General features: G+C 34.4%; 1 protein-coding gene and 2 long non-coding RNA genes across 3 annotated transcripts; 1 reads left to right on the top strand and 2 right to left on the bottom strand.

Annotated features, from left to right (window-relative positions):
* Positions 1–254: 254 nt before the first annotated feature.
* LOC110919437 lies at positions 255–2,445 on the top strand. Its single transcript, XM_035985465.1, has 5 exons — positions 255–874; positions 1,051–1,146; positions 1,246–1,450; positions 1,513–1,522; positions 1,613–2,445. The coding sequence occupies exons 1-5, from the start codon at positions 255–257 to the stop codon at positions 2,443–2,445; spliced, it is 1,764 nt and encodes a 587-aa protein (XP_035841358.1).
* A 7,641-nt stretch (positions 2,446–10,086) lies between these two features.
* Positions 10,087–11,845, bottom strand: LOC110916847. Its single transcript, XR_002580073.2, has 2 exons — positions 11,470–11,845; positions 10,087–10,449 (listed from the first exon to the last, which is right to left on the bottom strand). It is a non-coding gene; the product is annotated as an uncharacterized LOC110916847 (long non-coding RNA).
* Positions 11,846–14,903: 3,058 nt separating this feature from the next.
* Positions 14,904–19,809, bottom strand: LOC110916846. Its single transcript, XR_002580072.2, has 2 exons — positions 19,653–19,809; positions 14,904–15,361 (listed from the first exon to the last, which is right to left on the bottom strand). It is a non-coding gene; the product is annotated as an uncharacterized LOC110916846 (long non-coding RNA).
* Positions 19,810–21,007: the final 1,198 nt, after the last annotated feature.

Genomic DNA, 21,007 nt, shown 5'->3' with positions numbered 1-21,007 from the left:
AATCGTACTGGGACTGTGGTGATGCAGATCATGTATGTTCGCATTGTGATGCAATGGTGTGGTATGCGGAATGAACTTTAAAACATTTTGCGCCGTCTGTTCCTAGATTCAGCTTATGTTGCGGTGAGGGGAATGTCATTTTACCTTTACTTATGAATCCTCCGCGGCCATTGCTAAGTTTACTGAATCGCAATTCTGAGCCACGGTCATCAGTTTATAGAGACAATATCAAAGTTTTTAATTCAATTTTTTCGATGACGTCAATTGGTGGGAGAGTATGTTCGGAATTAAATGATAGTCGTGGTCCGTATGCCTTTCGCTTGAATGGACACAACCATCATAGAATTGGCTCTCTGCTTCTAACTCATGATGATGGTCGGCCTAGATTTGCGCAATTATATATTTATGACACGGCCCATGAAATTGATAATCGCTTTTATGCTTTAAGAAACTGTGTTCCATCATCTTCTGATGAATCCATTTTTCGTTCGTTGGTGGTTGACTTGCTGGCCATGCTTGATGAAAATAATGTATTAGTACAGGCGTTTAGGATGGCTAGGGAGAGGTTTGATGATTTGTCTAGGCAACCAGTTAGGCTTCGTTTGCTTGGCACACGAAATACACAGGTTCGTCAATATAATTTACCTACAGCTTCTGAAGTGGCTGCATTAATTCCAAGTGATGGTAATCCGACTGACTCGCGTGACATCCTTATTCAAGAGCGAGATACTAATACTACAAAACGCATTTCGGAGCTGCACCCAAGTTACATGTCTTTGCAATATCCGTTGCTCTTTCCTTATGGGGAGGATAGGTACCATCCAAACAATGAAAATAAAAAGAAGAGGATTAAAGAATTGATGAAGATTACCAGGTGCGTGATCCAGGACCGTAGGTCTTAGGGTGAAAGTTCCAGATGTTTGAGTGGCCCATCGTTAGCAGATCGGTAAGAAGCTGATAGCCGTAGTGGATCGAGTTCGAGTTCAGCGCCGGTGAAAGGAGGAAAAGCATATCTTTAAGGGAATACTATCGGTATCGTTTACATGTTAGGGATACTGAAGCTAGAATGTTGCACTTATCTGGCCGTTTGTTTCAGACGTATGTCGTTGATGCTTATAGTGCTGTTCTGGAGAGTGAATTAGATTGGTATAGGCGAAACCAAGCTACGATTCGTTCAGATCTATATAACGGATTGTATGATCATGTATGTAATGGAGAAACAACGTGTGAGTTTGTTGGACGCAGGGTTATTCTACCAGCGTCATTTACCGGGGGGCCAAGGTATATGCTACAACAATATCAAGATGCAATGGCGATTTGCCGTTGGGCTGGGACACCAGATCTTTTTATTACCATGACTTGCAACCCGAGATGGCCTGAAGTTGACCATCACATTAGTGCTACCACACCTGGGCAGACAGCATCAGATAGACCAGACATTCTTGCACGCGTTTTTAAAATTCGACTTGATGAGCTTATTAAAGATTTAAGGTAAAAAATCATTTTGGCAAGACGAAGGCTGGTATGTTACTTATCTTTTAATTCTACATTCTTTAATTGAACATATATTTCATTATTCATAACTAAAAAATATGTTTTGCTTAATTTGTAGTTATTTACACAATTGAATTCCAAAAACGTGGACTTCCGCATTGTCATGCTTTGCTTTTTCTAGAACCTGCGGATAAGATTGGTACAACGGAAGATATTGATAGATATATATCTGCTGAACTTCCTTCTGAATTGCAAGATCCTGCTGCTTTTGCGGTTATTAGCAAGCAAATGATGCATGGTCCATGTGGTGAACTAAATCCATCCAGTCCTTGTATGCATAATCAGAAATGTACGAAAGGGTATCCAAAGAACTATTGTGATGAAACATTTATAAGAAATTATGGGTGGCCCTGTTATAAAAGGCCGAACAATTCAAGAACAGTCCGGGTTGGTAGTCAAGATATTAGGCTTGATAATCGATATGTGGTTCCTTATAACCGTGACCTACTTGTCAAATATGGTTGCCATATAAATGTGGAGTGGTGTAACCAGGGTATGTTGGTTAAGTACTTATTCACATATCTTAACAAAGGACCAGATCGTGCGACTGCTGTCTTGGAAGGTCCTAACAGTAGAAGGTCATTTGCATCGTTATTACGAAACCAAAATGAAATTGAAGAATTTATAAATTGTCGGTACATTTCAGCGATAGAAGCATGTTGGAAGCTGTTTTCATTTGACATGAATTACCGTTCAGTTGCGGTTGAAAGACTACCATTCCCTGAAGAAGGTTGTAATAGAGTCTACTTCTGTGATGATGCTGATGTTGCTGATGTAGCACAACGATCAACATCTGCCCTTTCTAAGTTCACTGCATGGATGGAGGCCAATCGGAATAACCCAGAGGGTCGGAATTTAACCTACGTTGAGTACCCAACTAAATACACGTAGCATGAAAAGGAAAGGCAATGCAATGGATGCCAAGGTATGGTGGTACTACTATTGGTCACATTTATCATGTGAATCCTTCTATGGGTGAGAAGTATTATCTCCGTTTGTTATTAAATGTTGTTCGCGGTCCACGTAGCTTCAAAGAAATTTGTACGGTTGACGGTGTCGAGTATCCAAATTATATGTTAGCTTGTAAAGCACTAAGTTTGCTTGGAGACGATGTTGAATGGGTTGAGGCTATACGTGAAGCCTACCAGTGGAAGTTAGGGAATCAATTGCGTGAGTTGTTTGTCACGATTCTTTTATTCTGCACAGTTAGTGATCAGTCGAAGTTATTTTATGACTGTCTTGAATACTTATCCGAAGATGTTGCTTTCAAACAGAGAGCACTTCTAGGTAACCAACTTGTGGTGTTCACGGATGAGGAGATACTTAACTGCACGTTGCTTGAGATAAATTCAATTTTAAACAAACACAACAAATCATTGGCCGACTTTCCAACTCTACCTCTGCTTGATCCTCATTTAACGGATGATGGTTCCAATGGGTTGATTATTGCTGAAAAAACATATAATGTGCAAGAAGAAGCTGTGAAATTCAATGAGCTACATAGCGGGTTAAATGCTATTCAAAGGCAAGTGTTTGATGCTATACTTGATTCAGTGAATAACAACAATGGTGGCGTTTTTTTGTATATGGCAGCGGAGGGACAGGTAAAACGTACTTGTGGAGAACACTTATTGCTTGCCTTCGTTCACGTAGGAAAATTGTATTATCCGTTGCATCGTCCGGAATTGCATCTATGTTGTTACCCGGGGGTCGTACCGCACATTCACGGTTTCGCATTCCTATAGATATTGAAAATGATTCATGTTGTTCGATCGACTACGGCAGCAACCTTGCTCAGTTAATCAACGCTGCTGATCTAATAATTTGGGACGAAGCACCTTTTACAACACAGGTATGCATTTGAGGCTGTCGACCGAACCTTTAGAGATGTTTGTCGTGATAACATGGTTGATGCTCGGCATCGGGTATTTGGGGGAAAAGTTGTGGTTCTTGGAGGTGATTTTCGTCAAATTTTACCGGTTGTTCCGCATGCACCACGTAGTCAGATTGTCGCGTCTGTTGTTAACAAGTCAGACACAATATGGAATGCATGTAAGGTATTTCATTTGACGACTAATATGCGCTTACACAATCCAGATATCAGCGGAGATTCGCTTGAAAAAATGAAAACGTTCAGCAATTGGATCTTGGACATGGGGGCCGGTCGGTTGCCTACTATTTCATTGGTGGGGGAAGATGAACCTACGTGGATCAAAATTCCTAACGATCTTTTAATCCCGGTTTCTGAAAATCCGATTGGCGTAGTGGTTTCCAATACCTTTCCTGATATTTTAGAGAGAGTCAATGACATTCACTATTTAAAAGAACACTGCATTTTGTGCCCAACGAATGATGAGGTCGATAAGATCAACCTTCACGTCCTTGAAAAAATGCCAGGTGAACTTCAAGAATTGTTAAGTGCCGATGAAATATGTCAAAGCACAAACACCTATGATGAGATGTGCGCTTTGTATCCACCCGAGTTTCTTAACACCTTGAATTTTTCTGGGATTTCAAACCATAGGTTACAGTTAAAGATCGGTGCACCGGTTATTTTGATGCGCAACTTAAATTTGCAAAAGGGCTTGTGTAATGGTACACGGTTGGTGGTTACACAAATTAGTCGGCGTGTTATTGAGGCAGTAATTATTACCGGTACACATGTTGGCGAAAAGGCATTTATTGGTAGGATCGATATGACTCCAACGAATACATGTTGGCCTTTTTCTTTTAAAAGAAAGCAGTTTCCAATAAAGGTTTGCTTTGCTATGACTATCAATAAAAGTCAAGGGCAAACTTTTAAACATGTTTGCGCGTATCTGGTAAATCCTGTCTTTACACATGGTCAGCTATATGTGGTTGCATCCCGTGTCACGTCTCGTGATGGCCTAAGGTTTTACATTGAAAATACTAGGAAGTGCAATAACAACCTCACAAGGAATGTTGTTTACAAAGAAGTGTTCTACAATTTACCATCTATAGCAACACGTGGTGTAATGTAGTCGATGGTTGGTAATTGTATAGTTTTGCATAAATATGGGCTATCTTTTTTTCATGGTATAAAAGGTGGTATTTTACTTTGTACTCAATATTATTGTTCTTGTCACTAATGTAATCATTTAACGTGTGTATTTGTAAATATTGTCTTCGTGTTTACCATATTTGTATTTACTTATGTTTCACCAACTTTTCAGGTTTCCCATCACCATAGCATGGCTTATAATTTTATTACAGACTTACGGTGCAATCGTACTGACAACCGGAGAATAGTTGTTATGGTCTCGCGCATATGGACAACATACAACCCCAAAACAAACCGTGTTCTTTCTAACGACATCATTCTTTCAGATGAACGTGTAAGATCATATTTTTTAGACCAGCCAAACGGGTCGGGTCGGATTTGGGTCGAGTCATGGGTTGAAACTTCAGGTTGAAACGGGTTTTGTTATAACCGGGTCAACTACCTAAAGGGTTGTTTTTGGTTCGGGATGGAACGGGTTCGGGACTGAACGTTTTCGGATGGGAACGTTTCGGGTCAGTATGAGTTTCGGGCCGAACGAGGTCGGTCAAAAAATGTTTGTTTTCCACAACAAAACAAGTATCTTTTGCATTTATTCAAATGCACAACATCAAATGTTAGTAACAACCAATGTGCTGCTTAAGATACGAAAAAAAAATACAAAATAATTTAGTCATTATGTTACAGTCATGTCATCTGATTGTTGAAGATTTACAATTACAAAACCAACTTCGAAAATCATTTAAAACATGTATATTAAGCAGTAGCCGATGTACCTTCAGCTGGCTAGAAACGGTTCTGGTCGTCTTTCGTTTTAGGTAGGATATCTGGAACTGCTTCCTGGATGTTTTAAACATACTCGACTGGTCAAGATCATATAAACCGAAAACATGTAGAAAAATGGCTTTCTGTAGATATTAGGAATAAACAATCCTGGATAAAAGTTGGAATGGGTTCGGGTTGGAACGTTTTGTGTCTAAACGCTTTGTGTCGAATCGGTACGCGTTGAAACTGTACTGGTCGACACGGTACTGATCAAAACGGAACAGGTCGAAATTATTCGCTTTGAAACGGTATTAGTGGGAATATTACGGGTTGGAACGGTTCTCGTCAAACACGCTTTCGCAGTGAAACGGTTCGATTTAGTACGGAATGTTTGGACTGGTACGAATCGCAATTGTTCACTTCGAAACGGTACGCGTCGAAATATCTTTCACGCATTGACCCATTTCTTTAATGTTGCCGATCCACTTTGACCCGAAAATATCAAGATAAATTTCAAGTGGCGCATTGTGACCCATTTGCTTAAAATATATTTACCCAAAGCAATCCATATAATATTAAACGTAACCCAAACTGACCCACTTTGAAGGCTTTGGGTCAAGATTGCCCCTTCTAATATTTATTTTCATACATAGCGGTATAACATCTTTTTCTAAGACTTAACATTGTTTCTTTTTAGGGTTTTACAATTCATGCAAGGATACCTGCTAATTTCATTTACATTTTCAAGAACCGTTTGGAAGAGGACTGTGTGTATCTGATTGATAACTTTTTTGTTCATCCCTATGATATGTTGTACCGTCCTTTGCGACGTTGTAAGTATCTTGAATTTTCACGGTGGACGAGAGTCTCTGCTTCGTCTATTGAACCGTGGTTGTTTAAACGCTATGTTTTCGATTTGGCTCCATTTGAGGATCTAACCAAACGCATAAATGATGATCACTATCTGACAGGTTTTACCGACGACTCTATCATTTGTTTTTATCTACATCATTATGTGTAACTTTCTTTTAAATGTAGATGTTTTTGGTGACTACGCGCATGGGGTCCTGTTACCACTGAATCTTCAAACGTTCAATCATGTAATCGGGAGATGCGTCACATAGTTTTATCTGATGAGCGGTAAATTTTATTGTACTTTTTGTTTGTATATGTTACTTGTATAATGTAACTATGTTTTTTTTCATTGTTGCTTTAAACAATATAGTGGCAACAAACTTTATGTTACGTTATGGGGCAAAGCTGCTCTCAAGTTTACTGATGAGGCCATCCGCAGTTATGGAAATAATCAAATTTTGGTTATTTTGACCGGTTGCAAGGTCCGGATGTTCGACGGTATGTTGTTTTTAAAATATTATGTATTTACATCAGTTAATATCTCAAATTATATATAAGTGTGTCAATTTATACCAGGGGGTCCGTGTTTAGTGTCAACGGTTGCGACCGAACTTTATCTCAATTTGGATTTCCCTCTCGTGATTGAGGCCTTCAAAAACATGTACAACAATTCTTTCCTAATTTTCCGTTGATTATAACAAACGATCAGTCTACTTGTAAATACTAACTTTATTTATTTATTTATGTTAACAGTGTGGTGTCGTCTGTTACTTTCACATTGGATGATCAAAGCAATGAGGACATGTCTGTTGTTAGTGTATTTGACATCTATAATTATATTAAAGATGGTCTTGCTAAGGTATTGTTACTGCTTTTTAGTCTACAACCAGCAGCTTTTACCATGGTCATGCCTAAATTTCTTTATATCTTTTTAAAGGGAAAAATGTAAAATGTTGAGGGCACAATAATTGGTGTTGATTTGGAGGAGGATTGGAAGTACGTACGGTGTACCATATGTCGTAAGAAGACGACTTTTTCAGATGCACGCTACCTTTGTTTGAAATGCAATAGATATGTCGTCAATCCCCATCATTCGTAAGTTTCTATAAGATATTAAAACTACGGATGAGCTCGGTACTAAACAGTACCGAAAAGCCCCACAAGTGGGTAGCGGTACCGATACCTAATGTACTCGGTATGGTACGTTTCAGTTCCCGTACGGTACAGATATTTGTTGGTACAAATTGGTAAAGGCCGGTTCCGACGAATAACCTAAGCGACACCGGAAAGTGTCGTCAGTTTGTATCGATTTGGTACTAATAAAGTATCCGTTCAGTTGATTCGTTACCGGTTCCGGTTGCTAGATTAATACTGTGCTCTTACCCACAAGCTGTTTTGACTATTATTTGTTGATCTGACTTTTTTATTCTTATATATTCTTATCGGTTTTCTTTATTTAGGTATAAACTGGCTGTTCAATTATGGAACCAAGAAAAAGAGATTACATGTGTTCTCTTTGACGATGCTGCAAATGTTCTTCTTGGACTTACGGCTGAACAATTGATTATAAAGACCTTATCAGAGGTATATTTTTATATATTATCATGTACTAATTACGACATATATGTCCTCGGGTCTTTATACTTAAAAATGCCCATGTCTATATACTCATTTATGTTTTTTTTTTTACTTTTTTCATGCTTATGTTATCCTTTTTTTGCTAATTTATAATATTGTTTGTTGGTGTTTTAATAGGGTGCTGATGATCCATATTGGATATATGAGTTTCTGATAGATGCTTTATGTGCTCGGCATGTGATCTTTAGGATAAAAGTTGATGATTACAATTTGGCACCTACTTACAGTCCACGCTTCACCGTATCAAAATACTTGGGTGACGACATTAATAATCTTGCTACCACTTTACTTCCTTCAACATGTCCTTCTGCTGATGCTCTCCATGACGAAACTAGCGAGTTTTTAGCTCGGATCAATGATGATGAATGGGACATGATGCACGAGTCATTATGGGGACTACGTATTTTGCCGATAGAGTCTAAAACGTCGACGTCATCGGTAATTATTTTCACGTGTAGACAAACTTTCTACATATACTTTTTTTTCTTTACTCTTAATGTGCGTGTAATGCCTTTAGGCGATTGTTGATATGGAACATGAGGTTGATTATGCCATCTGTCAGTCTGCCCCAACAAACGATCTCCAAAATACACCAAATTTGTCAGATTCGGACCAGACGACAACTCAGCAAGAAGAAAATACGTCATCGGTAATCTTTTTTATATCTAAAACCCTTTGTGTATATACTTTATATTGCTTACATTCAAATTTGTGTAACAACTTTAGGTGGTTGATAATGTGGAACATGAGGTCGACACTGGCAATTCTAAATGTTCCCGGGTCGATGATGCTAGATGTACACCAACTTCATCAGATGTCCACAATGCAACAAGTCAGGAAGAATTGGTAGTTGTTTTTACATGTAAACAAAGTTTATATCTATACTTTCTATTTCTTACTCTCATACTTAACTTTCAGGTGGTTGTCGATATGAACCATCAGGATGCCTCAGTAGACGTTGCGAAAGATACCCCAAGTTTGACAAATGAGCACCATGCATCAACTCAACAAGTTGAAAAGAGGCTATCTTCGAGGTTAAAGAGGACGATCCAAAAGCCGAGAAAATTGAGGCACTAAACCACGTTTGATTGTTATAACACTTTTCCGCAGTGTTGTTTAACATTTACTTTTGCATTAAAATGATAGTATTTCATGTTTTATCTCTCTATCAGTTTTATTTTATACTATTTCTGGTTGTAGACTGTTTACGTAGGTTTTGCTTTTATAAATTAGAGCAAAATGCAATTTGCGTCCCTGTGGTATGTGTGAAACATCAACCTTAGCCCGTAAATTCATTATTTGTTTTTTTAGCCGCTGAGCTTATAAATTCATAACAGTTTGAGTCCCTCCGTTATTAAAAACATTTTTTTTCAGAAAATCCGTAGTATTAATAAGATTTTTATGGCCTTAACCGTTATTAAAAATACTCTTTTCAGAAAATCGACAGTATTTAAATTAATTAAATGTTAGTTGAATATGCAAATGTTCAAATTTTATCCTTTATCTATATACGAAATTTTAGATAGTATTATTTGCCTTTAAAATGGATTAATTTTGTACTTTATGTTTCAGATTGATGAACGGTTTGTCCTTTTGCACCTAACTCAGATTATTTTTAACGTTAAATGAGATCACGGGCATGTTACAACTACGTACTTTAGTAATTTTACCCATTTAATTAAAAAAACAATATGTTAGTTAAATGAGGCCATTATAATTGTTTTCATTTATGGACTTATCACTTGTGGTTGTTACTAATTTGTGGTGTTTGTGATGATTTGAACTACCAACAGTTCTAATCGCATAACGACATCCAACAGATCCCCTGCCCCACTTCACCATAAATCACACGAGATAACTGCCATTCCCATGTTACCCTATTTTATATCATAGCCTTTTACTCCTTTCACAGGAAAAAGTTTAACTCAACACTCCAACTCATCAAATGTAAGTAAACGAACATACAAAGAAGCTTAATTATCAACGATAATGACATGGTAAAATAACCTCGACTAGATTCGAAAACAATGGGTTTACTATTTTAAGTTTCTTCTACATTAAGGTAAGATCTAAGACGAATTTTTTTTGAGTTTAATAAAATCTAATCAACTAAAACCAAGTTGTTATAAGTTCCTTAAATGTAAAGACCAACCATTCGAAATGCTTCAAGATAACCAAGGGTGCATACGAGTCGAGCTTAAACGAGCCCGAGCCTAAAAGTTAAACAGTTAACCATCAAACATGGACAGAACATATTACTAACTTAAACTTGATAATCTTGACAGATCTTACAGACTCGATAACAAAAAACCGTAACATACACCGTATCATACAACGTAAACAAGACCGTGTACTGGTTTAATAAATTGTGGATCTTTTGATGACTGGTGCACTTCAGAATGTAGCTGATAACCCCCTTTAGTGTAGCTCTTCGATTTTCTTGAAATTCCAGAGCTCGCTAATTACATATCTGCCACCACTGGGGTTGTATTCATTCATAAGCAATTGATCGTTCTGATCAATCACTTCCTTATGTGCACCGCGCCATCTTCTAGGAGGTTGTCAAGTGTTCTCGCCTTTGTAGTTGGTTTTTCCATATCTTTACATCCGCAGCCATTCTGTGCAATAAAAACATGCATAGTAAGACGAACCGAAATTCATGTACTGGTATATATTTTTATACCTACTGTGATGAAGAAATGAACGAATGAACCTTTTTTTCTTAATGGCTGATGTTATTTTTTTTCATTGTTGATCAAATATTAAAACTGCTTATTTTTTCTTCTTTAGTTAATAAGTTAAACTCTAGTTCATTCTTATATTTCCTGTATAAACTTTATTCAGTTCATTACAACTATTAGTATAGTAGTATGTATCAAGTTAAAAGCTTCGTGGGTTTAGAATAATTTAAACACAAGCCTTTGCCCAGAATCTTGTGAAGGTGTGTTCTCGGCTTCAAGCCCCTCAACAAGGTGTGTTCTTAAACAACATTAAAAAACAATCATCAAAGTAGACACAAAGGCATAATACTTAACCATGTAGACACAGTTAAACAAATCTATGAACCTGAAAAAAAAAACAATCTTACTAACTATACACTGATGATCAAAAGAAGCAAGTTCAACTATTCAATAAGCACATAAGTATTAGAACACTCATATATAATGTATCAACAGGAAATTATTAACATGTATTTAGTTAAAAATTAAACAACTATTTATAATTAGTCATAACTTCAATATAATCAAAAGCAACAGAATAATTCATATTCTTTCATCACATAAAGCTTGGCCTCACAAATAGTAGTCGATATGTCACATATAAGATTCTTCATGTAAAAACACAAGATATAAACGATTTTGATACTTAAGTATGCTCACAAAGGCGTACAACAGGAACAAATATCAAATCTAAGAATCGTATTAACACTTTTTCAAACTTTAATCTCAGATCTACATACTAAAAATAATAGTAATAATAAGCATAAAAAGGAAAAAAGAAAGAAACCCCGAGAAACATGTTTCTCTTTGTGTATTGAAGAACCCAGATCAACAAAAACAAAATTAAATGAAGGTCCATTGTTTTTTCTGATCACAACCCAACCACGAAACCCTAATTATGCCATATACGAATCTGACCTTTGCAGCTTTCCACACTTTAGCAGTTGAAGATGTGCACTTGCCGGAGTGGTCTCGGCGATCGGAAGTTCACCGGCTTCTCTGTGTCGTAGTGTCTATGTTTCTTCACTCTCTCTCTCTCTCTGTGTTTTGATCTGATGGGTTGAGGGGGACTTGATGTGTATCGAGAAAAGGAAGTGGTGGGTAGGGTTATAAATGGTGAGTTTGATGTTTACCGATAAGGGTAAATACTATTTTTGTATATAAATTAAACAATTGTGATTTTGTTTATAATATTCTTTAGACTGGCCATGAGCAAATGGTATAAAATATTGACCTCATCCCGATCCTGATACCGATAATCCTGATCCTGACATGTTTCGGTATTGGGAATGGTATCCACATTTTGGTTTTTTCGTTATTGGTACGGTGTGGTATCGGTAAAATACCGACTTTTTCCCTCAAAATACTGATATCGTACCGAACTGACATGTTTCGGTATTGGTATCATGTATTCATGAAATTTCGGGATGGGGATTATCGGTGTCGGGCCGGGATCGGGACGGGATCGGTATTCGCTCATCCCCACTTTAGTTTTGTGTTCACTTAATGTGTGAGTTTGTAATTGTTTATTTTGACCTGCTTTTAAGTTTTTGACTTCTTAAAATTTAATATGTCATTTTTGTAGTGTTTGGATAATGTTTTTTCAAAATACGTTTCACTGGTTTTAAAATAAAAAAAAAAAGTTCGATGGTTGTACTATTTTCAAATAGGAGATGGAAAAGAGGAAAAGGAGAAGCAAACCGAAACACCATCAATATACATTGTCTTTGTTTGTTACCTTAGCGTAACCCGTCCAACGGACGGGTATTAAACTAGTTAGTCAAAGATAATAATAAATGAAATGAGAGAAAAACTATTTAATGTTTTACAATTGTACCCTTTGTTCTTTTTCTTCTCAATTTAATTTTCTTCTCAAATGAACATCCCCTAATACACTAATACACATATACTAGTCGGTTTGAGCAAAATTAAGATTAGCCCTTAACGGGACCGGTAGTTGCGGATGTTTTTTCCAATCATGTACCGAAGAAATTAAGCTCAGTTTGAGCAGGAATTAAACACACGTGTATTTCAATCCGACCCGGATTCACTCGTTTTACTGTTAAAATCTTTGTTACGATCCGAAACAGAGTGTGTGTGAGTGTGTCGGATCTTTAGAGGTTGAAATTCAACTGTCAGGTCAAAAACAAGTTGGTCAAGTATTATTCGATAAGTTCCGATGTGACTTGGGAGCGATGTTCCGGCAGTGGCTTGCTGCACGCTGCCGTTGAACCATCTTGCCGGATTCTCTCTGTCTATATATCTTCGAACAATCTTTGTCTCTCTTTTTCTTTCTATGAAGAAAGTCAGTTTTATTAGTATCTGTTAATGTTAATATAATAGATATATAATATGTATGTGTATATATCTAACAATAAATAAATTAGAATATAAAAATATATTTATTTTACTGGTTACAAAAACAGTCCCCCATTAAACATAAGGTTACATAATTATATTTTTAATGTGAGATGACTAAAATGCCCTTGCACCTAACAGAAAAACTAATATTTGTTAGTCTTAGTACCCCTAGCTTGTTACAAAATAAAAAGTTACAACCTGAGAATGTGACTTTAAACTATTAGTATCTGACCTTGTTACTTTCCATGAACCCTAGAGACTGACGGTGTAATTAACTCAACATCTTAAGTACGTAGTTGTGCTTGATTCTTTCTTTGACATTCCGTTATAAGTTTTTGTTAAAAACGAAGTTGTACTCAAGATAAAATATTTATTTGGTATCATAAAACGGTACGATGATAAACTAAACCGTTCTAATTGTTTGGCTTTCTAAACAATATGTTTTTTTTTTAAATCACTTTTATTTTACATTATCATTTGTTCGGTTTCGCCGCAACGTGCGGCGTAAAAAAAAACTAGTTTAAATTAAACAGGAATTATATGCTTTATTAATTAACTAATAGAATTTCTAGTTATAGTCTAATGTGGTAGATTAACTATATAAACAAATTCAATTGATAGGGAAATTGTGATCAAGGACTAAAGATTTTGAGTTTCAGATTCCTTGATGATGAAATTGGGTGATTCAGCCAGTTATGTTTCTGTGTTCCTGTTTCAATTTCTAATTTGATTAACTTGCTGGTACCAAATCGCTTATATAATGCAATATGTTGAGGCATAAACTAATTCTTGTGTATTACTTAAACAAATAAATTAGCAAAATACTTAAATCCATCCACATACGACATGTGACGAAACGGGCACGAAAATGAAAGAGGGTCCCAAATTGAACCGTCGCTAAAGATGCAATTGGTTGGCCCCCGTTAACACTGCAGTTATTATTGATGGTTATAAAGACATCTCCTGAAGATATTCGTATGTCGTACTATCTTTGACCAAACATTATCATCCACAAGATTTATACTTGACACCTAGAACATTTATGGTTTCATTAAAGGTTATTTGCGACCCCTACTCAGGGGCAGCTTAATCTTTTTATTGGCATAAATCTGCATGCTTTATGTAAAAAAAAAAATTTTAGACCATGCGTAGTGGTTGGGGTGAATAATGTCTCACCTTTGGCGTTTTGCGCCATGTGGCAGCCCAGTCAGCAATGAGACGTTTTTCTAAAATGGGTGTAGTGGGGATATGAGTATTTTGTTAAAAGGGGTGTAAAGAATTAAAAAAATAAAAAAACCCATGAAAAAATTGATTGGCTAAACAAGAAAAGGGTTAGATGTGATTGGCTCATCAAATGGGGCTTGGGCGTGCTTTTAAAAACGCATGGGAACCAAAATCAACAAAACACGCCCATGGAGACGGCCTTGCCGGCGTTTTGGGGCGGGATTGAGGACAAAAAACGCCCATTATGCTTGGTCTTATGATCCTAACACTAGTTGTCAACCTTTAAAAAAATTGAGACCCTCTTTTGTGATGGATTTTGATACGGATGGTCTACGATTAAGACCGTTCGTTAGGGCAGGGACGGTTTGATTCTATCAAATATCAACAATAAGCTAAAGCTTGAGGTCCCTATATCTGAAACTTTAGCTTATTGTTTATAGAGTCGAACCGTCCCTGCGCTAACGAACGATCTTAGTCGTAGCCCCTCCATCTCAAAATCCATCACAAAATGTTTATGATGCGATGATAAATTCCGTGGCAATATCAAATCCGTTGCAAAAGGCCATGGCAAATTTGTCTTAGATTTTAGGACAGACTACATGGTCATTCATATCCGTTAACATGTCCAAAATGCTAGCGACGAAAAAACTTTTGTGTCGTAGTGATTTCTGATCCAACTTTTTTTCTTTTTATATATATTTTTTCTTTTAGAAACATAAGAATTCTTTGACAAAACCCACATGACTTGATCATGCCCGATACGTATATTTGTAGTCACTATCATGATTGTATGATTCCTATATTTTGTATCGATAAGAAGTTCTTTATAAAATTACAAAAATATATATACTGCAATATGTAGAACCATAAAACGTATGTTAACTAAAAAATAAATAAGCAAAATTTAACTAAAATCCTCCACAAACGATTTGTGACGAGACTGGCACGAAAATGAAAGGAGGGTCCCAAGCATAAAGAAACTGGACCGTCGCAAAAGGTGCAATTGGTCGCCCCCCATTAACACTGCAGTTCTTACCGACGGGTGCAAAGACATTTGGATCAACTTTCTCGACGGTTTGGAAACCATCACAAGAGACCGTTAGCGCTTGTTGTGCACATTTACAAGTGTTTATAAAACTCACGCTCCATTCTTGTTTACCTTGTATCGTTGCGGATGTCCTTTCGGTCCCGATAGTTATGTCTTTTAGTTCACACTGGCAAAATCCTAAACACGGGAAATTACTCGTTAGCGACACCTAAAATCGATGTGTACACATACCAAATCAAATGAAAAATACTTTGGAAACCTTAATTCGGTTATTGTCATTTTCAAAGAACGTGTTTGGCTACATATAATGAGGGAGTTTGTGACCAAATTGTTGGTCGAAAAATCTAGTGTATATGCCAAGAACTTTTTGTGACAGCTCTTTTACAAAAGCTTTTTGTGAAAACATCCTTAAAAAGTAAAAGTCAAATGCATTGTTGGTGGGTTATTATTAATTAAGAATTAAGAATTAAGATTAAGAATTATTTAATAACATCGTAAAAGCTATAGTATAGTTTTCGTTTTTTTCTGGTTTCGACAAATGGCCACTAATGTTTGATACTTTTTTTAAAATAACATCATAAAAGCTATAGTATAGTTTTCGTTTTTCTAGTTAAAAATAACAACATAAAATTCAGTAAAGAAAAAATAAATAAAATAACATGTATCTAACATGACGGAGATAACAACAATGTTAATTATGTATATATAATTATGTATATATAAATTAAAAGAAGTTGAATAGTAAACGGTTTTCTATTGAACTAGTTGTATCATTTAACTATTAATTCTTTTTCATTTAACTAAATCTCCATGGTTTTTATTCTAGACGACACAATCAGAGATCGAGTGTGTAGATTAAAAATAACACTTTAGCAATACTTGCTATGTAAACGGTTTAGGATTTACTTGCATTAATATTCACGATATTGCAAATGAATCTTATTTTCAGAAATGAATCTTATTTTCAGTTTTGTGTTAGTGATTTTTTACCAAAGACCTTGTATCTTAATGGTAACAAAAGTGTGTGGTATGAAGGTGTGTAGTTAAGATGATTATTCCTTAACGATCGAGGATTCAGAACGTTTTATAATGGATATTGGTTACCGTAACAAACCTAAATAATACCGATCGAATTTCCTACGCGTAACGAACCGAAATGATATAAATCGAATGCAAAAAAATCGTTGCCTGCCGCAAAGCGTGGGCTTTCTTACTACCTTAGTTTATACAATAAGCAAGAAATACAAAAATAAAAAAGAAGCACCCAATATTATATTATAAATAATATTAAAAGACAGTGAAATTTAAGAGACTTATAAATAACAAAGGGTTTGCCAAATTCTTTAAATATTTTTAGATGAGAGGTTTTAAGTTCAAGTCCCGTAAATAACAAGGGATAAAAGAAATTTTTCGTTAAAAAGAAAAGAGAAAGTGTTGCTTGGATTATATTATACGTGTTTAGATGAGAGGTTTTATACATTTATTTAGTTTACATGATGTAATGAATTGTTAGACAAAGAGTCAATATACCATCAAATGGAATTGAACGATTGGGAAAGTAATCAATTATTCACACTTAAATAAGTAATAAAATATGCAAATAAAGAAAGAATAAACTTACATAATTATTTTATATGTTTTAAATTGTAACGGTGGTTTACTCATATTTTTTTATGATAAAAAACCTTAGTCTTAAATACTATATTTTGCTTAACAGTGGGACTTGAACACTCACTACTTAGGAAAGACTAAACATTTACAAACACATTAATATAATTTGACTAACAGCCCTTTAACAGTGGTTTGCTCACTTACAAGTTACAAGTAGGGGTAGACTTACCTTATAGTAAGAGATAGTATACACTACCACTCAACTTTATTGGCGAAATGTAAAAAATAGCGTAAAATTTTTGTTTTACTCTTCATTTTATGTATTACGTTACATCTGAATCTAAAAAATAATTTTATGCTACCCTTGAATTTTTTTCTAGATCCGTCACTACTTACAAGTAATTTTTGTTGAGTTAGATTTTACTATGTATGTTTATTTGTTCTATTATTGATAGATTGAGAAACTAATAAAATATTCACATTTAATTTAAATGAATAATAATGAACCAAAGCAAAACTTTAACATGGGTTGTGAGGGGCAAACACTACTCATGAACATTGGTTGAGTACAAATGATGAAGCTTAAGGAACAAGAATATGGTGCAAAACTATTTTTTTTTTTTCCTTTGGTTTCGTTCTCCTGTTATTTTGTTTAAACAAAAATAAACAATTCTCCCGGTGAGGATAGTTTTCGTAGTTCGAGTCGGCACACACCCCTTGACCGGTTTTTTTGCGTACACATGCCTTTTAATTTTTTTATACGGGCCTTCTATATTTCTTTTAATTTTATACTAGGTTAGAACCCCGTGTATTACACGAGATTGAATAAATGTAATTTTATATACTAAATAAAAAAATAATATATTTTTAAAAACCTTTTTTATTACATGTGTTGAGTAATATAATTTTATATATTAAATAATAAAAAAGTTATATCTTGGTTTGAATAAATGTAATTTTGTATACCAAATAATAAAAAAGTTATGTTTTTAAAAACCCTTGTGTATTCACGGGTGGAAGAAATGTAAATTTAAATACTAAATAATAAAAAAAGTTATATTTAAAAAAAAAAACTCCGTGTATTGTACGGGTTGAATAAATCTAATTTTATATAGCAAACAATAAAAAAAGTTATATCTTAAAAAACCCTGTGTAGTTTTAAATTAGGTTGTACTATTTTAAATTTTTGGTTTGATTAATAAGTTGTTTAATATAATTTCTGATAGTTAACAATAATAACATTAACAATAAATAATACGCATGTATCTCTCATAGTTAACAATAATAACATTAACAATAAATAATATGCATGTTTACCTACTGTTAAGTGAAACAATACTTTTTAGTTTAGATAAGACTTTACGATTTAAAGTTAAATTGATTAATTTAGAGTTGATAAGATTTATATTAATTTAATTAATATTTAATATTTTAAATTAAATAATTATTATCTACAATTAAGGATGATATAAAGTAATGATTTGTATAAGAAACATTACAAAACCATCTTTGAAAAAACGTGTGTATTTCTCCTCTTATTTCAAACCACTTTGTGATTTGTTTTTAGTTTAACTTATATAATGAATAACATACACAAACTCATAGTTTAGATAAGACTTTACAATTTGAAATTAAATTTATTTATTTAGAGTTCATAAGATTTATATTAATTTAATTTTAATAATTTAAATTAAATAATTATTATCTACAATTAAAGATGGTCTAGAATAATGACAAGTGTCAATTAATTGGTTTCTTTTATTATATTGTAAGTATATATATAGATTGGAAGGCAATGTACATCCTAATTATACAAGCCCAAATTAAAGGTACAACCTCATAATATTGATTATTGAATAATCACGATTCAAAAGTGATAAGACTTTTTTTATTGAGATAAAATATATATTAAAGAAGGTAAAGAACATATTATATCTTAACTCCTTAAAATCTGTTAATTATGTATGTATTTCTTACTCTTTACCCTTAACCACAACACATTGATAATAAAAATTTGTATTAGATTAGATTTTAAATTTGATTAAATATTATTAATAATAAAAAATTGTATTAATTTAGATTAAATATTATTATTATTATTAATTTTATTCTATTAAATGAGAGAATGACAAGTGTCCCAAAACAAGTTTCTTTTATTATATAGTATAGATAATTTTATATAATTTCAAAGTATTTCTTAGTTAATATTTTATACTTTTTTTTACTTTTAAAAATCAAATTAACTTTTAAATATTTCATTTTTATTTATTTATTAACGTCCATATTTTTATCTACATATTTTTATCTACGAACTGAATCAATACTAATCAAATACCACTGGTTGTTAACCAAAAAGTCAAATATTTTTATTTATTTATTAACGTCCATATTTTTATCTACGAACTGAATCAATACTAATCAAATACCAGTGGTTGTTAACCAAAAAGTCAAATAACGAACAAATAGAATTGATAGATGCAAAAGTAACCACATATTCACAACAAATAATAAAATTACAAATAACAACTAACAAATACATAATAGTTTACGTGTTTTGATAATCGTTTCTTGAATTCTTAGACCAAAAATCAAACCGGCATCAAATAGAATTGATCATAAATTAGAAAGCAACCAAATATTCACATATGAATAAATAAAATATAAGAAAATAAAGAAAGAACATTACATAATTATTTTGCATGTTTTGATAATCCTATTTTAAATTGTTGAACAAAAAGTCATTCTACCTAACCAAATTATTTTGCATGTTTTGATTATCATTTTTGATATTGTTTGATTAAAAAGTCGATCAATGATAGAATCAAATTGATAAATGAGAAAAGAATCAAATGTTCACCTTTAAGTAGAAGATTAAAAAGAAGAATTGCAAGAAGAGCATGAAGTGTCGAGGCCATATGTTTGAAGCTTTCTCTCTCTAGACTTGTAAATTTGAAGCTTTCTCTCTCTCTCTCTCTCTCTCTCTCTCTCTATATATATATATTTATGTGTGAATTATCTTATCTACTTGTCAAATTTATAACACCCTCACGATAGAGTGTCCCCGACCACTTTAGCATTTATAGTATTGATGTAGACCATTACCAAATTTTTGAGTTAATCAACTAAATTAAATATAAATAATATGAAAAATCAAATAATAAATAATTTAAAAAAAAAACCAAAGAGTATTTAGCCTAGTAGTGTTCAAGTGTGTAAAATGTTTTGCCCTAAGAGGTCGATGATGAGTCTCGTGAAAGGACAATGGTGCAAAACCATGATTAGTTGGATTACGGTTAAAACATAATACGTTATTATAGCGCTAATGGGTGTGGGGCTCATCTCCGAAACGGCGAGCCGCATCGAGGGCCGGCTACACCGCTACCTTCTGTTGCGTCGCGTGACGTCCCTCCCTTCATTATCCAACACACACACACACACAAATATAAAGGGGCTCATCCCCACACTATAGGTCCATCCATTTACGCTCACCCCCACACGGCCACACCCGCTAATGTGGACGCCTACATAGCAGATCATCCTCAAGGAACTACGCTTCTCTACATTCATTAGCCTAATTTATAGATCAAAAGAATTTTTATTATTGATGGTTGCAAATTTTTCAAAGTAGTCAGAAATATTCATGAAAAAGAGATTACCCGTTTTCAAGGTTTCGTATTTCAAGATTTTTGTAGCATACTATGAGCATGTATAGTGGTCAAGCTCCATAACCTCCATAGATATGGGGTTATATGGCACGTGGCAAATGTATAAGAAATGAGGGGTTATGAGTGTTATATAACTTGAAAATGTAGTGGGGTTATACCCCTTCAATTATACATATATACATATGTATATGTATGTATATGTGTGTGAGAGAGAAACCAAAATTCACGTCGCTATACGTATCACGGCCATGCTCCATAACACCCCCCCCCCCATAACGCCGAAAGAGGGGGGGGGGGGGAGGGTTGCGGTGTTCTAGGGCGCCATGAGGCATTATAACCATATAGCACTATATAACCCTATGCATGTCCTAAACAAGTAATAAAATACATGTTGATGTACCCCAAGTTAGATCGATTACAATCATGTGAGTACCACACAAGACTAGGTCAGTTTGAACGTTGTGGTGTATGTCATCCATTAACTAGAATGGTTTTCATGTTCCATGTAGTGGAAACGTGAATGTTTCTTTGTATACAAAACTAGTAT

The sequence above is a fragment of the Helianthus annuus genome, chromosome 16, assembly GCF_002127325.2.
Source record: "Helianthus annuus cultivar XRQ/B chromosome 16, HanXRQr2.0-SUNRISE, whole genome shotgun sequence".
Classification (NCBI taxonomy): Eukaryota; Viridiplantae; Streptophyta; class Magnoliopsida; order Asterales; family Asteraceae; genus Helianthus; species Helianthus annuus.
Note: the sequence above shows the minus strand (reverse complement) of the source record. Positions and strands in the feature narration are given on the sequence as shown.

What these genes read in the sequence shown, in the direction of transcription:
- LOC110919437 (XM_035985465.1), top strand. Translation starts at nt 255, where the DNA reads ATGACGTCAATTGGTGGGAGAGTATGTTCGGAATTAAATGATAGTCGT. An exon ending in GAATTGATGAAGATTACCAG is followed by an intron (nt 875 to 1,050) that starts GTGCGTGATCCA and finishes TTTACATGTTAG; the next exon opens with GGATACTGAAGCTAGAATGT. An exon ending in CTGGAGAGTGAATTAGATTG is followed by an intron (nt 1,147 to 1,245) that starts GTATAGGCGAAA and finishes TGTTGGACGCAG; the next exon opens with GGTTATTCTACCAGCGTCAT.